General features: G+C 42.3%; 1 protein-coding gene across 2 annotated transcripts in view; it reads left to right on the top strand.

The window, feature by feature from the left end:
- LOC106747373 (neurogenic protein big brain) overlaps positions 1-15678 on the top strand; it is a 31988-nt gene extending 16310 nt beyond the window's left edge. For both annotated transcript variants that reach the window (XM_014624831.1, XM_014624832.1), the window contains 2 exons: positions 11611-11818; positions 13180-15678. In XM_014624831.1, coding sequence (XP_014480317.1) covers positions 11611-11818; positions 13180-14364 — 1393 coding nt within the window. In that variant the 3' untranslated portion in view covers positions 14365-15678. The remainder of the gene's footprint in view (positions 1-11610; positions 11819-13179) is intronic.
- Positions 15679-16285: the final 607 nt, after the last annotated feature.

Genomic DNA, 16285 nt, shown 5'->3' on the forward strand with positions numbered 1-16285 from the left:
AGATCGAAGGAAACGGACGCATGGTGGCTCAGGTTGCGCCTATTTGTCAAGGGTGTTTCCTACCACCGCCTTTGCCACGAATCGAAGAAACAGCTGTGAGCTGTGGCAGGTGTGTTGTGACGTCAGGTTTAAGACACACGCAGTGCGCGTGGCGAACCGGATGTCCATCGGCGAACGAAAACAGCTTCGCCGCACATTTCGTGCCCACCACGGGTGGCGCGCCTCTTCGTCCTCCTCTAGCCTCGCTCGTCGAACTGTCTCGTCGACGAGCTATTAACGGGATCCTTCGATCTCTTTTTAATACGCGTACCCTAGTAGAAATTGAACCTCAAGGGCGCCTAACCACGAGGTAATAAATTTATTCCGTATCAGAGTGGCCATCTATCCCCTTTCTCGAGCGTATTCAAAACCGATTTCTCAGAAGAGTCAGTTTAATTTTAGGTCTACCATCGATCATGAGTATGAACTATTATTTAAGCCTTCTATTTTTAAGGACCTTCTATTTTTGTTTAAAATTCTGAAGAGCCTGATTGAATGCTCTACGTTATGAGAATTATTAGAATTTATTCTCATTTAATGTTCTCGCTAGACCCATTAGAAAATGCTTACCTCATTATAGATACATCATACTTTTTATGGTAAATTTAAATCAGTTAATAGTTTATGCTTGCTTGCAAATTTGTTCAATTGTATAATCGATTTTTATCACAAGTCATTGTTTTCACTTAAAGCGACTATTATAAGAAACTTTTAATGCATTCATTTTATTTTAAATTGTACATATATAGACTTTATAATATAATATTTTTTTTCTCTTTTTTTTTTATTATGTCTTGAGTTCGTAATTATAAACCAATAACGAGCCAAAAGATTTAAATTAGTTTATATTAACTAACTACTAATTTTGGAACCAAGTTGATTAGATACGTTTCTACTCGGGTACATACATATTTGCACGGCGAGAGTTATTTTAACGAGGATCGATAAACGTTTGCATGAAAACGACGGACGTAAGTCTGTCTTTCAGCTTGAGGATATTCCGCAATAAGGAAGGCACGATTTATACGGCACGGTGACACGCAATATTCATGTCTACCCTAGAGGTCTCGGATATTGAGTCCTTAATCCGCGCTTTTTCCGACTGTGAGTTCTTTACATCGCCGAATCGATTCTCGCGCGATTCTACCGCCGACTTCGCTATCTGATGATATCTGTTTTTCACGTGTATGATTTCACTCACAGTTCTTTTCACAATTAAGATAATAATAATAATAATAGGCTTTATTGGTCCCAGCATATACATAAATAGAGAGAATGAAAGAAAAATTACAGAAATAGGAAGCAAAAAGCAAGGTATCAGCAAATATTGTTGTTGCAACCGCCTTAAAACACAACTGTCTGGAAATAATTAATTAACAAAATAAGGCAGTGACCATTGCAATTACAAATTTACTGCATTAGCGGCAATATAACTCGGTGGATCCCCCTTTCCGCTTCTTCGTTACGTTTCTCTGTTAACAGGCGTATTCTGGACAGAAATGTTCAAATAACGCGTTTGCAAGCGCGTAAAAACGGCGTTTCGAGAAAATCGACGGGGTTACCACGATGTTACGTTAATTACCGTACAAATTGGGCTTGATTGCGCGTTCCGGTGAGCGTGCGCAGGGACCGCGCACACGCGCAATTATATTTAATATGGTAAAGAATTGATCGTAACGAGACGTCGTCAGAAACAATTTACGGCGCGACCGGTACAATTCCGACAAGAATAGCGCGGCGTAAATGTGCGGTGCGGTGAACTCGGGAAGGTCCGGAACGTTACAAAGAGCGTACAATTTTTCGTAATCTCGCGGTAATACGGCTCTGCTACGTGACGCACGTAGGGGAGATAAATGGGCCGAAAAATAAAAGCCAGGTAGGTCAAGTAGAACGGCCGGCTCTCTCTCTCTCTCGTGAACATTTTTTTTTTTTCGAAAAAACTGCAGGAAAATAATTGAATATAATACTAGAGAGCTGGTAGTATAATTTATATATTTATGTTGAAATTATTTTGAAAGAGAGACGTAATTATACAAATATCTCTCAGAATTGAATGGTGCATCTTGGTAATATTACCAAGACGCTTGAGCGACTCATGACGCACACAAAAACATAAGCAGTAAGATGTAAGCAAATTGCAACAGCAAGTAATCACAGTCAATTATTCTTCGACCGTAAGGAGAATTGACTGTGATTAGTTAATTTTCTTACTGCTTAAGTTATTAGTCTTATTGCTTACGTTTTTCTATGTGTCACAGCCCTTACTTGCAGACTACATATATTTTTCTGTTGATCAACAATGTAAACTATGTTACAGGAGAAATATATATAAGTATTTTACTAGGAATTTTGCATAATGATGCGTTAAAACTCAGTTTAATTTTTTAGCTGAATGTCCCGCAATTTATATTGTTTGCCCTGTGCGATGTGTGCAGCAAACATTCGCATATCACAGTTACTGGCCGGAGATCAATTTGAAGACGGCGGCTGAAATGTTGATAACATTCCCATTATTTACAATTCATTTTGAGTTTCGTTCGGCATACATCGGAACTGTTCCTTCAATATTTCCCGCGTTATCGAGACGGCAAGTCGAACGCCCGTGTGACTTATAGAAAGATGCCTCCCGAATCCTCCGGGAAGAACCCGTTATCCGTTTGTATATAGGACGGGTGTGAAGAGATGCTTTATGCTTTCTAGTATGCGCCACCGTTCGCAGACTAAACAAAACGTGAGAGCTCTTAGCGCGCTCGGAAAGAATAAACTTAGCGATACGTGAGAGAGCCGTGTTGCGAGAGGAAATTACACTCCGCTCTTTTAGGCACTTAATATTTCACGGGAACTTCGCAGGGTAATGCAGTGAAATTACAACGGCAGTTTAAGCGCAGGTTATTACGCAGGTAAATCTTCAAGGTGGCCACTTGACTGTTCGGATTATTATCCAATACGCATTGTTATCCGATATCCGCATAGATGCAATCTTTATAAATTGTTAATTTTTATGTTACATCTCTGTATCGGTTGATCTTCTTTCGAGATTCTTATTCCGCGGGATATATGTGTGTATCAAACAATGTGCTATTCTCGAATCAAAAAACCGTAACCCCCATTGTAAGTTCCGCCAACATTGGCGGATACCGTAAATAGAAGGAAAGAACTTCCACTATTAAATCGGCCGGTTTGAGTTAGGCAGCGAGCGGATGCCAACAGATGGTCGCAACCACGTGTTCGTTTTCAAGAACCTTCCTTCCATTCCTTGCCTGTGAGGCGGCGAATTGGATGCATGCGTGTGCATCGGGTTTTGTACTACGAAATTAGCTTCCTGACATGGCCGTGCTTGGTACGCGCTATTTTAAGATATCGAACGACAGAAAAAAAATCTCGTTGAAACCGATCCGATTTTGCTTCACGATCTTTCTTCTTTTCTCCTTTCGTCCGATACGATTCCATCGAAAATATACAAAAATAAATTGGTATTAATTCAAGACTCATATTCTCATATTAAGCAAGAATATATCATCTCAGATGAAGATAATAAAATTTGCTTATATGAAGAAATTCTACATAGTTCCTAAAAACATTATATTTTTATTATTTAATGATAATTTTCATTTAAATTGAGAGGAAAAAATATTGGATAGAAAGATATCTTCAAACTAAGAATTATACTAATTTGAAGATATCGTTTTTCTACCCAATATTTTTCCTTTCAATTCATAAGAATTATTCTTGAATGACAAGAATATGATGTTTTTAATGGAGCTATATAGAATTTATATTTTCATATAAGAGAAATTATATATATTTTGCTTATATATAAAAATACGAGCCTTCAATTGATACCAATATTTTTTCCGTTTGTACTCGTGCAAATTCGAAGAAATGCTTTTACAGTAATAAAAAAATTATAAAACTATTCTTCGTCCGATATCTCTTAACATCTGGAAGTACTTCTCGATGAAGAAGCAAACGACGCGTAATTCAGTCGGACGGTTTCTCGCGTACAATCGCGAGCGTTTCTTTCGCGCGACCTAAACACGGCATCCGACGGTTTAAGCGTATCGCTGGATTGAATTCGGCTCGTGCCGAAATTAACGAGCATATTACTCTCGGCAGAAGCGCATGCTCCGGTGGAGCACGAGGAAGCCGTCGAACATCACGCAGGATCATGATATGTTTCCGTACTCCTCTCTTTATCTCTCTTTCCTCTTTTTTCTCCTGCCGGTATTATATCCTTAAGCGTGTCCGGCGCAGATAGACGTCTTCGGGGGCCCGCAGACGTAGAACATCTGCCGCGTCGACGGCCCCCCCGGTGCCCCCCGACGAAGGAGAATCATTTATGGGGACCTAAAGCTCCTTTGTGACGGCGACTTACGCTATAGGGCGCCCGAAAAGGATCACGGAGGATTCCTTTTGTGCAACATGTGGCCGGCACGTGTATCCTCGTACGAAGGCACGACCAGCCGATTTACACAGGATCTATATAGGGAAAGGACGCGCGCGGACAGCTGCGTGGTCCTTCGAAAAGGTCGGTAAGATTCTTACGTCGTCGAACATACGCCCGTTCTTACGTGGCGGTCGTTTGCCCCGACGTTTGTAGGATCGATCTTGAAATTCTAACTATTTATTTTCATTTATTTATTCCACCTTTCTCTTTAATCTTGCTTAGAAATTATCGCGATTATTCGCTCAATCTCGATAAACTCGATGAAACGAGCTTGATTTCATTCGATTTCAGACTTCCCATCTTCATTCATCGAATTCTCCCTCATTCTGCGATACATCTTGCTATTTGCCATAATTTTACAACATAATTATATAATTTCTTCTATACACAATTATATAATATAATTCTATAATTTCATGATTGCTACTTTTTCTACGCTTCTTTTTTCTCTTTGTCTCGCTGTCAAGAAGCTGCGGCGTAAAATTCGCTGAGAATTATATTGAAGGAGCGTCATCGCGCATTATTACTTAAGAGCTCCTGTTAATGATCCCTCCCACAGTTCGTTCCCTTTCGGCCGTCTGAGGGATACCGACAATTATTTCTCGACCCTACCACTTCCGCAGTATTACAAGCTCGCGGCGTAATACGCCGCTTTGTCCAAGGTTTCGTTTAATCTATGCGACTTTCTCTCCTTCGTTTCGCATTTAAAATGCCATACGCGTTTGCAATTACACTTACGGCCGCAGCAAAGGTAATGCATTCATTTTACTTTCATTTAGTTCTGTTGAGTCGAGTAAATGGAGGAAGGCGAACTCCTGAATGTATTTCTGAATTATCTTATTATTCGACGTTCGGTTCTTTCAAAAGAACGCTTTTCCTCTTTGTTGCGTCTTTCGAAAATTAAGAATACGATTGTGTTCTCTCTCTTTCCCCCTCAGCGAATTGCCGATGCATCGTGGAGGTAATAATAGTAATACACGATAATAATAATAATACGTCGAATTGCACGGCAAACGCAGCCGCGAAATTATATCCCGTAATAATTTGCTAAAGAGAGCGAGAGTGAAGAGTGCGTAGGTGAATTTGCTCGCACTTGAACGCGCGCTTCCTGTCCTCTGCCTTTCAACTCGAAACAATGCGGAGGGCGGAATTGTGAGGCGACCTGCTTTCTAGTGTGGGGCTTCTCTGCGCCTTTCAAAGAATTTCTGCGCTTTGTTGCGGCCGAGCGCACACCTCGCGCAAGAAACCACATCGGTCGTCTCTCGAGGAGAGGGAGAGAGAAAGAGAGAAATGAAACCCGAAATCACCGGGGCCTGCTTGGTCGGCCACGATACGTCGGTTTCTCGAAAGTGAGAAAAAGGGAACGCGAAAGTGGGCGTCGCGCGTCGGGAGAAGAGCTTCGCTATAAAGATGAGTATTTACCGAGAGAATGAACAACGAATATGTAATATGAATGTGTATCTTCGCGTCTAAACGAGCACGAACTTTTTTTTTGAAGAACCACCTTGTGAGAAAAATCGGACCGAAATGTCCCACACAATATTATGACGTCTAAAATACGTCTTAAAATTTCAATGACGTCTTATAACATTGTCAAAATGACGTATTCATTATATCTTTAAAACTATATCTTATGTCCCGATTTAGGATGCCTTTGAAGTGTTGTTTTAAGGTATTTTAAAAACATATTTGAGATTATTTTGAGAAATTTATATAGATATGTGTGCAATTATAGATTTTTCTAGAATTATATAAACATTAGAAAGGAAAAGATTTTTTATTTATTATTTATTGTGCTGTAATCAGTCGAGAATTATGATTGGACTGTAGATTTGTTCATCTGCCTTGCTCAAGTTGACGTTAGGTATTAATGATAGCTAGGATGACAATAATATTCGGCAGCATTTGCATTAAAATTGTATGTTAAATATTAAGGTTTGAAGCATATGTTGCCGAATGCAATATCATCGATATTTTATTTCAACTTTAAGCAAATGAACAAATTCATAATCATAATTTTAGAAAATTACATGTTTGGAAGAAAAAAGGTTATTACTCGGTAGAACAACTCAAATAGAAATGATATAAGCAAAATTTCCTGGTCTAGCCATAAGTTCTCTAAGACTTCGGCAGATTTTCGTTACACACGTTCATGAAAACCGAAATATTATTGTAATAGTTACTGTAGCAACGTATGAGTAAATGTATTGCTATTCCGTGTAATTGATAATGTAGAAAATTTCACATGCTCCAAAAAATGTCTTAGGTGTCTTTTCATGAAGTCTAAGATATCTTTTGATAACGTCTTGAAGACGTCTGAAATCAAACAAGACGTCTATAATACGTCTTTTCGACATGCGTATCGTGTGGAGTTCCTTTCGGATCCATTATCACATATCCATTTTCCAAGTTGAAACAACGAAAGTTTGCATTCAACAATCGTCCAGTCCTTCGAGGTCGAGTGATTCATACGAGAGGAATTGCTCTACTCTCCAATTCACTGTCTCCCCAGCAACGACTTTACGGTTCACGCCCTAATTTTATGGTCTGACCACGAACGCCGGCATCTGAACTTTCCCATAGCCAAGATTTTACAATGGCATCGGAGCGAACGCTTCGATCATCTCCCGGGCGGCGTTCGTCGTCACATGTGCGATATTCCTTGCACGGATGAGGTGAGGGGGAGGTCCCGAAGCGGTCTGGAGTGTCCAGGATCGGGCGAACGAGAGGGGGTTGATCGTGTTTCGACGAGAAGGGAATACGCGGTTCAGCGCGCGGAAGGGGGTATCAATAGCTCGTTAATCGCGACGGAGGGTGAGTACTCGGGGCGATACACATCCCTCGTGCCTCCCCTACCGCTCTCCTTCTTGAATTGAAATTTATTTAAAACGACGCACTGACGTGCCCCGGGGGTTTGCGCCCCCTCTCCTTTCTTTCTCCGGGCCCTCGTGTGAGAATTGCGAAAACGGCGCGCAAGGTTGCCGGGACACTGGCTGCACGCTCTCGAGTCAAGTGCACGCGAGATTAAACCTTCCTGTCTCGCCTGGACGACCACGCCGCTTTCATCGTCCACTGACGAGCCCTGAGAACACGGCTCGCCTCTGAGCCGAGCACGCACTCTCATGTGAGATATCGCGAAAGCCGTATGTGCTCGGCTGACAATGCAACGTCACATGCAGAATCCAGGACGGGGGGCGTCTGTCCACACAGATCATCCTCGGAGTGGAAACCCACTCGAAACAACTGAAAAGTGATAGTATTTTTTGTATTATTGGAAGCGATAGTGAGAGTACTGAGAGTACTCGCAAGAATGAATGATTCACTCTGTATGAGCGGAAAATTACTGAAATTCGAATGGTCACTACGCTTTTCGAGTGAGATTTTACTCCGCGAAATTTATAGAGCAAAGCTTCGCTTCGTCGTCTCCCCAGTAACGATTTCACGCTTCACGCTACGTCCTAATTTCATGGTCTGACCATGAACGTCAGCATCTGAACTTTCCCATAGCCAAGACTTTATAATGGTCTCTCGATGTGCGGTAAACGCCGCAAGCTCGGAGGGGGATCGTTCGATGTTCTTACGACCTCGAAGAAACCCGAGGAATTTCTGCTGAGATGATGATCGAAAGATCGAAGGATCGCCAACTTGACTCAATCGTTTTGGGGACTGTGAGTCAAGGAGTTCACGGTTGTTTTATCTGCGTTAACCGTTTTAGTGCCAGGAATTTTTAAAAATCCGTGTCGCCATGCAGCGCGATAGCGCTTCGTTCATTTATCTGCGAGTAATGCCGATCGCGCTGCTCTTTTTTTTTCGTCGAAATATGCCGATCGCGCTTCATTTCACCAGTTATATCAGAAACGTTATACTAAACACTCAAAAGTTTGCGAAATTCGAAACCGAGCGCGTTGCGAATTGACGATCGTGACCAAACATCGCGGCACATTTCACCACAGTACGCGAACAGCGCGATTGCGCTGCGTGGCGCTAAAACGGTTAATCTCGAAATGAATTCACGGACGATTCGCTGTGCCATTCATACATCGTATTATATATATTCGGGAGAATAGTCGTGCAGTCTCCCTAATCGTTCATTCGGGGGTCTTCGTGGGCCGGGTGGTAAAAAATACGTCGTTATCGCTTTCGCGCATTCGCCATCGCGACGTAGCCGTTCACGTGGGAAACCGGGACGCCGGGTTTTCCACAGAAGTAAAAATCCGCTTATCACGCGAGGGCACGCGTGTAAATAAAAGCGCCGCCCGTTTCTCGCCCCCTTATTTTCACGAGCGAGGTTGATCCCAATTGTGCGGCCATGATCTGCATTTCTGATTTCATCAATTCGCCCTTTCTCTCTTTCACTTGCGACGTATCTCTCGCCTGCTTTCGACGTACAGAAGCAGCAGGGAGGGTGAAACATTGTCATTTGCATCGAGAGACGGGGTGTTTCGTGTCCGACGATGAGGAAGAATGCGAGGGGCGGCGCAGATCGCAACTTGAGCCTAGCATTTAGCCGCGAGATTAATCGCGATCGTGTGCGCGGATAATACGCGGGGAAAAGTTGCGGAGGGGTGAGGGCGCACAGGTGCAGCCCCGTGGAAATTTCAGGGGTAAATGGTACTCGGGACGAATTAGCCTCTCTAGTAAAAATGGCGCCGCTGATGCACAAGGTGTTCCGGTCGATCTAGATTTTTCAGGGCGATACGACAGAACAGACGAACACTTGTAGCTAAAATTTAAATCGGGAATCGAAATATCCCGGAGGGAGGAACGAAGACGGGATCTTGCCTCTTTGAATATGGAATAACATTTGCTGACACAACGTTAATCCTCAAATTGACCCCGCATTTTCGCTTATTTCACAGCATGTACGCGCTGTTTCTCTTCTTGAACGTGAAACAGGAATGTTATTATTTACTTCTTTTACCTATTTTATATATTAATTACATGAAAAATGGACAACATGAGGTCAGATCCGACCTCACCTTCCTGGATATCTTGAAAGTCCATTTTGCCATTAGAGGGTTAAATTGGAGATTTTTAGTTCAGAGGGCAAGGACGATTCCATAATCACCGTGAATATGTCACACGTTCGTTCCGTCGACGCCAAATAAATTAACCGTCAGGATTTTTCCAACCACCGTTGTTTCTGTCGTGCAGACCTCGACATTGATCGTGAAGGAAGCGCCTGGGCCGGAAGATGACGCGAAACAGACGTGATTATGGTAATTTCATTGAAACTTGTGAATGCTGTACTCGAGGAATCTTGCTTCGAGAAAGTCACTCGAATAGTCTATGCATGTATAAACAGCGTGGATGGAATTCATTACGAAGACAATGACGGAGGAAGCGTCGAAAGACATAGTCGATATCAAATAAATAAATAAATAGCAGATTCAAAAGAAGCGTAAAAAAGGAAACGTCTTGAGAGGCGAAGAGAAGAAGACGAAGAAATGGTGACTCTTACTCAAAGGTCGATGGACTAAAATTAGCCGATTTCGATCCCCGGAGTGGCAAGCAAAAACGATATGTTCTTTTTTTGTAGTTAAAAAATTTTTAATTCGGGAAAAAATCGGGAAAATGTTAAAATTAGCATATGAAGCTATCAACCGTCTAGTATTGTAAATTATCAAATTCCCGAGGAAGGTAACGAATGGATACGCTCGCTTGGACATATTTGTTACGCAATACATCTGTGACATGTGCATACTTTTTTACAACTAAACAATTTCAACAAACACGTTCGAGTTTGCGCGGGGACGCTCGAGGGAGGTGACCACGAGTGAGGTCAGGTCTCTGCGACCCCGTATGATTATATGGACTGAGAAAATCAACGGGAGTTTTATGCTAGGGAAGAAACGTCACGAGAGAGAAACATCGGGGTCGCATTTAAGGACCCGCGGATGCACCGGCTAATATAAACATTACACCGCTGGGACCGACTTACCGCGGGGGGTTTTTATGCGGGGTGCGCCTCTCGCGACAGGTTTCAATGGGAAAATCATCGTATATTATATCGCGGTCGTGTAACTCGCGCATACTGACGTTACTGTCATATATGGGGGACCATATGCGATCATTTTCGCCGGACCTGATCGATAACCTTCTCCTTTCTGTCTGGAGGGAGAAATGGTTCTCGTCATTTTTTATTTTCATCGCGTCCTGATTCTCCTTATGACGATATGTTAGAAAAAGAAACACGTCGCACGATAAACTCTGATAAATAATTGAGAAGATGATGGACTAAAATTAGCCGATTTTGATCCCCGGAATGACAAGCAAAAACGATATGTTCTTTTTATGTAGTTTTTGATCTGTTGAATCTGATCCTGATTTTTAAAAAATTTTAAATTCGGGAAAAAATCGGGAAAATATTAAAATTAGCATATGAAGCTATTAAATATCTAGTACTGTAAATTATCATTGTTGAGTTTTAGGAAACGTATTCATTCGTGTTTTCTTGATAGTAAAAAAAATGATAATATTTTCATCTCTAACAGTTCATGTTCTGATCAGTCTATCTATCAGAAATCTCTCAGAATGATGTTGTTAATAGTGATAGTTAATAGTGAAAGTGATTCTAGACAGAAATAATTATTTCACTTATTTTCTCCAAATGTTTTGTTTTCTTTTTCTTATGTATGTATCTTTTTATGTATAATATACAGATTTCCGTTGATTAAAAGTATCTTACTATTGCAGTATTTTACTGCTGGAAATTGTAAGATTTATGCAAGAAATATTTTTAAGTACTAAAATCCGTTTTGACCGAATAAGGCTTTCTTCATTTATTAATCTGTATTATTCACATATCGATCGATGTTCACTTAATGTCGTTTATTTTATTATAGTTTTACATTTTCATTAACATATTATTCTCATAGTAGCTTTTTATATATTTAATAGCTTCACATGCTGATTTTAATACTTTCCTGACAAATTGGAAATTTGTAAAGGTCAGAATCAAATTCAGCAGCTTAGAAACTACTAAAAACATGCCGTTTTTACTTGCTACTCCAAAATCGACCTATTTTACCCACCGTCCTTTTCAAACAGTGAATAATTCTAGCAGCAAATAATCGAACATTTCTCCGTGTTGTATATCGAAGATTCTTTTCTTTCTTTTTCAGAGTAACTAAACCTTCGAACACGCAGACTCTGACGTCTCCCGGCCGGCTGGGAGGCCCGATTGAAAGACTGCTGGTCGAGTTAGCGTTATCGGTGCTTATCATGCTGGCACATTTCGCCGCCGACTCACCCAGATCACTGCCACCTGCAATCTCTACGAAAGCTGCCGGGGTTTTAGCCGCAGCCTACACAGCGGCCACTCTCGTTTCCGTAAGTTCACTTCTCGTGACGATTCATGACGAATCGTGTCCTCTTGACTGAAAGAGACGATTAAGATCGGGAAACCTATAAGAGAGAGAGAGAGAAAATGAATGAATGAATGAATGAAATATCCTATTATATAAAATTATATTTACCGATTCCTTTTCATTTTCGTTATTAAGAAATAAAAGAGAATATTATAAAATTTGATTTTAAATCCCCGATTTTTGGAATGACACAACGTTTGTAACTTAATATAATTAAAGCGTCTCATTTATATAATATAATGAGATCGTCGTATAAAATAATTGAATTTCCTTCGACTGGGTAATTTTCTCTCTTCGGAATAAATTAATTCCACTGCTGTGTGTTGCCTTTTTTCTTGTTAAATGGTCGCTGTGCGAGAAGAAAAAGCGTTTCTCTTTCAGCAAATGTGCGTGCGCGCAACTAAATAAAAGAACAACGCGCTCTGCTTTCTTCTTCCGCCGTGCATGTCGTCCTCTCTCGCAATCGCTCTGTCCAAAAGCGTCTCTCCGGCTCTTTCCAATCGGGCCGCATCTTTAAAGAGCACCTGCCGTTGGACGGGAGAAGGGTGGGGTCGCGGAGAAGTGGTGGGCAGGAAGATGAAAGAAAGAACTTGATCCTGGACCCACCTGCTCCGGAACGAGTGTTCACAATGCACCCCAAAACGAAAAACATCAGAACCACCGTTCTGTGAAACACGCGTTGAATGTCGATTCTCTCGCATCGGCGAAATCGAACAAATTCGTTGCTTACGGACTAAATTCCCGGCCGCGAATTCCCGATCTAATCGCTCTTTCTCTGTTGCCCGAATCTTCAAACTATCCTACACATAGAGAAAAAAGATCGGTTGAATCAATGTGGCAATGAACTAACCGAATGCGTTTCGGTGAAAGGGAATTTCTCGTCTTAAGAACCGAATGTAGTTCGTAAGATCTATAAGTACCTTCAAGGAAGGTTTTCAAGGAAAACGTGTTTTGTTCGTTCGATGTCACGTTATTTTAACGCGTTAATTTAACGTTCGGGAGAAATACGATTTTTCTGAATTTTTCCGCAGATTTTTCGACTTCCTTCCAAGGAAAAATCGCAAAAATTGTTTTTTAAAATTACATTAATTCGACCAATCTTTTTTCTCCGTGCGTAAATATACTGAAAGAGCCCGAGGTAAAAATTTTATAACTCGCCAAACCATAACAAATTTGACGACAATTTTATCGAATTAATTGAATTAATTTTCGATTAGTTAATTTCCGAATCCCCGATTTGTAGAATATCTACCAGAAATCGTCGACAGGTTATTCTAAAGAGTCCACCTACCTAACGTAGCGTCTTCCCTCTACATTTTTCAGAGCCCATTCCTGAATCCAGCGCGCGCCCTGGGGCCGGCCTTCGTGTTGAACCGCTGGGACAACCACTGGGTATACTGGGTGGGCCCACTGTCAGGTGGCGCCGTGGCGGCGCTGCTTCACGAATACGTGCTGTGTCCCAAACGCGTAAAGGACCCTCGCGAGATAGACGACGGTGACAACTCATCCATGAGGTCCGACGAGGATACTTACGACGACCTGGACAAACCGACGAACGGACCGAAATTCCCAGGCGCGTACGCGACCTATCGCCCGGTCGCCGGCGCCTCCTCGTCGATCTACAGCGCGCCCCCGTCCGCGTTGGAGCGCGTCGAGTCGATTTACGGCGGCACTAAGTCGCTGTACTGCAAGTCGCCGCCGTTGACTCGCGCGAATCTGAATCGCTCGCAGAGCGTTTACGCGAAGTCAACCTCGGGCCCGCGGGACGGCCTGATGATACCGAAGCCGGGGCCGTTGGTGCCGGCCCAGAGTCTCTACCCCATCCGCCTGGGTGGTCAGAACGGTTGCCAGAACGGGCTGGCCACCCGCGAGAACCAGCCCGTCACCGGCGGCGCCGCCGGCGCTGCCGGAGCCGGCGGTCCGCCGAGCCAGACTTCGCAGAACCACAACAGCACCAATCAGAACATGCAGAATCAACTGCAGCAATGCACACAGAGCATCTACGGCATCCGTGGCATTTCCACGAGCCTGAGCACGCGGGAGAACGGCATCTACGGGGTGTCCACGGGCTCCAGCATCTATGGGCGCGCGCCGGCGCCGCCGCCGGCCAGCCAAAACTCCCAGCAACCTGCTCAGCAAGGCGGCCAGACCTCGGTGCAGAACCACCCGCCGCCGCCGCCTCCGCAGCAGCAACAGCAACAGCAACACCAGCATCAGAACGGACCGTTGTCGAGCGGCTCTGAAAACGGGCCGAATCCCAGACGGCCCGAGAGCATGTACGGCCACGTGTCGAGGCGCAGCGACGACTCCGCCTACGGCAGCTACCAAAGCTCGTCGAGGGGCAATTATGGCAAGGTACCCGGACCACCGGGCCCGCCAGGACCGTCAGGACCGCCAGGACCGCCGCAATATCGCGAGCAGGGCAGACCGAGCCCGGCCGGGCCGCTCCAGCAGAGTCAGAGCGCGCAGAGTAACTTCCAAAGAAACTCACCGAATCCCCAGTATTGACTGTAGACTGAAAGCCGATGGACCTTGCGAGGATTCTCGCACCATTGGCGAATCGTCCCCGAAGAGACCGCTCGCGGGATCGTTTCCATCCGCGCCGCCGAATACGTTCTGATGATTTCCACCAGATAGAGCGCGTAATCTCCAAGCGACTAGGAAAATCTGTAAATAGAATCTTAGTTAACGAATGTTTGTAATTCTTCGACGCGTTCGCTGTCATGATGATCCTTCCCGCGTTGAAAGGCACGGATGTCGAGTAACGGAAGGAAAATGCGCGACTACGAATCGTCGCCCGTCTTATTTGCCGCCGGCGTCGCGATCGAATCCGTTTATTTGTAATGGCAATCAAACGTTTGTAACGATAATATAATTTGCGAACTGAGAGATGTGACTGTATATAGAATTTTATAGAGATATTTAGACCTACGATTTTTTTATTATTTATAACAATATCTGAGATTGAATATATGTATCTGCGAAAAAACACGAAGCCGCGTCTTTTCTATTTTCTGTTGTATAATAAGATAATTTGTGAAAACATCGATAACGAAAACACTGTTCGATGCACAATTGAATACGCATGATTTTCGCGCAACGTAATTATATAATTCTCTTAGATCTCTCGTCTAATTTAATTTCCATCTCGTATCAGTTAGCAATAATTCAGTGTCAGCTGAATAATTGGGAAATTTTTGTATGATTATCAATCTGGTTGATAATCAATCTTAGGTATAGCATGTGCCAAATATTTTCCAATGCACTCAAACAACACAATGTCCAAAGTCAGAACATAAAATGTCTTAAAGATGAGACGTCTTGATATATCACGACTTGAAGACGTCCAAAAGCCTCATTAGTCTCATGTCCCAATTTTGAACATTTATATTGTCCGGGAATATTCTTTTTCAAGGAACAATCGGCGTACGAATTAGAATGCTTGTCTTAAAAATTATTCGTGAAAAGTCGACTATGCACAATATAAATTATACCGTGAACATGATATCATTATTCGTGTCTCACGCATTCATAGAAAGTTCATCTATGCTATATAACGAATAGTAGGTAGTTTTATATATAAAAATGAAAAACAAAGTAAATGTTAATATTTAAATACACGCAAGGTAACTGTGTAACATACTATATGGAAAAGTGGCGAAGTAAATAGTTAGATTCTTCGTGTCATAGAAATCCCCATGTAAAAGCATTTGTATATATTATGTGTATTTATTAATCCGCATCTACACGTGGTAATTGTAAGTTTTGATAACTGTTACATTTGCATATGCACACGTATTTCTAATATATACATATTATATATAGGCGGACATTAGTATAATGTAATATATATTAGAAAATGATGACAATAAATGTATTTACAAAAGTAAATTTGTACAGTTATCGTTTTTTGGCACTCGAATCCTGCATATTTTATTTAGTAGTGAACTATTAAGATATGTATTGTTTGTAACGGAGATTTTACGAAACTGCACTTTGGAACAGTAATTAACCCGTTAAAAACTTATTGAGTCTTTTCATATTTCTAGAGAATATAAGATAAATCTTTGAAAATTACCTTATTCGGCACAAAACTCAAGAGCGAGTAACGGACTGCCTGGCGCCATCTAGCGATTTATCGCCATCTATCGTGATAAACTTGAATGACGCGGAGATTTTGAATCGTGGCTATTTTTCTCTTTGAGTTTTATGGCTCAACAACAAATTAGAAGACCATTTGTTTTTCAAGTTTATCTTCATGATTTAACGAACGCCAGGAACGCACTTAGCGTTTTCAACGATCGCGAGAATAGACCGGATCTACAATGTCTATTCGCATTGGTCGAATTGACCAATGCGATTGGGCATTGCGGACCGACCCACTCTCGCAATCGTTGACAACGCCAAATGGAACCTACCCCTAGTGTGA

This window comes from Dinoponera quadriceps, unplaced genomic scaffold (genome assembly GCF_001313825.1).
Source record: "Dinoponera quadriceps isolate SergipeBrazil2010 unplaced genomic scaffold, ASM131382v1 scaffold1831, whole genome shotgun sequence".
NCBI lineage: Eukaryota > Metazoa > Arthropoda > Insecta > Hymenoptera > Formicidae > Dinoponera > Dinoponera quadriceps.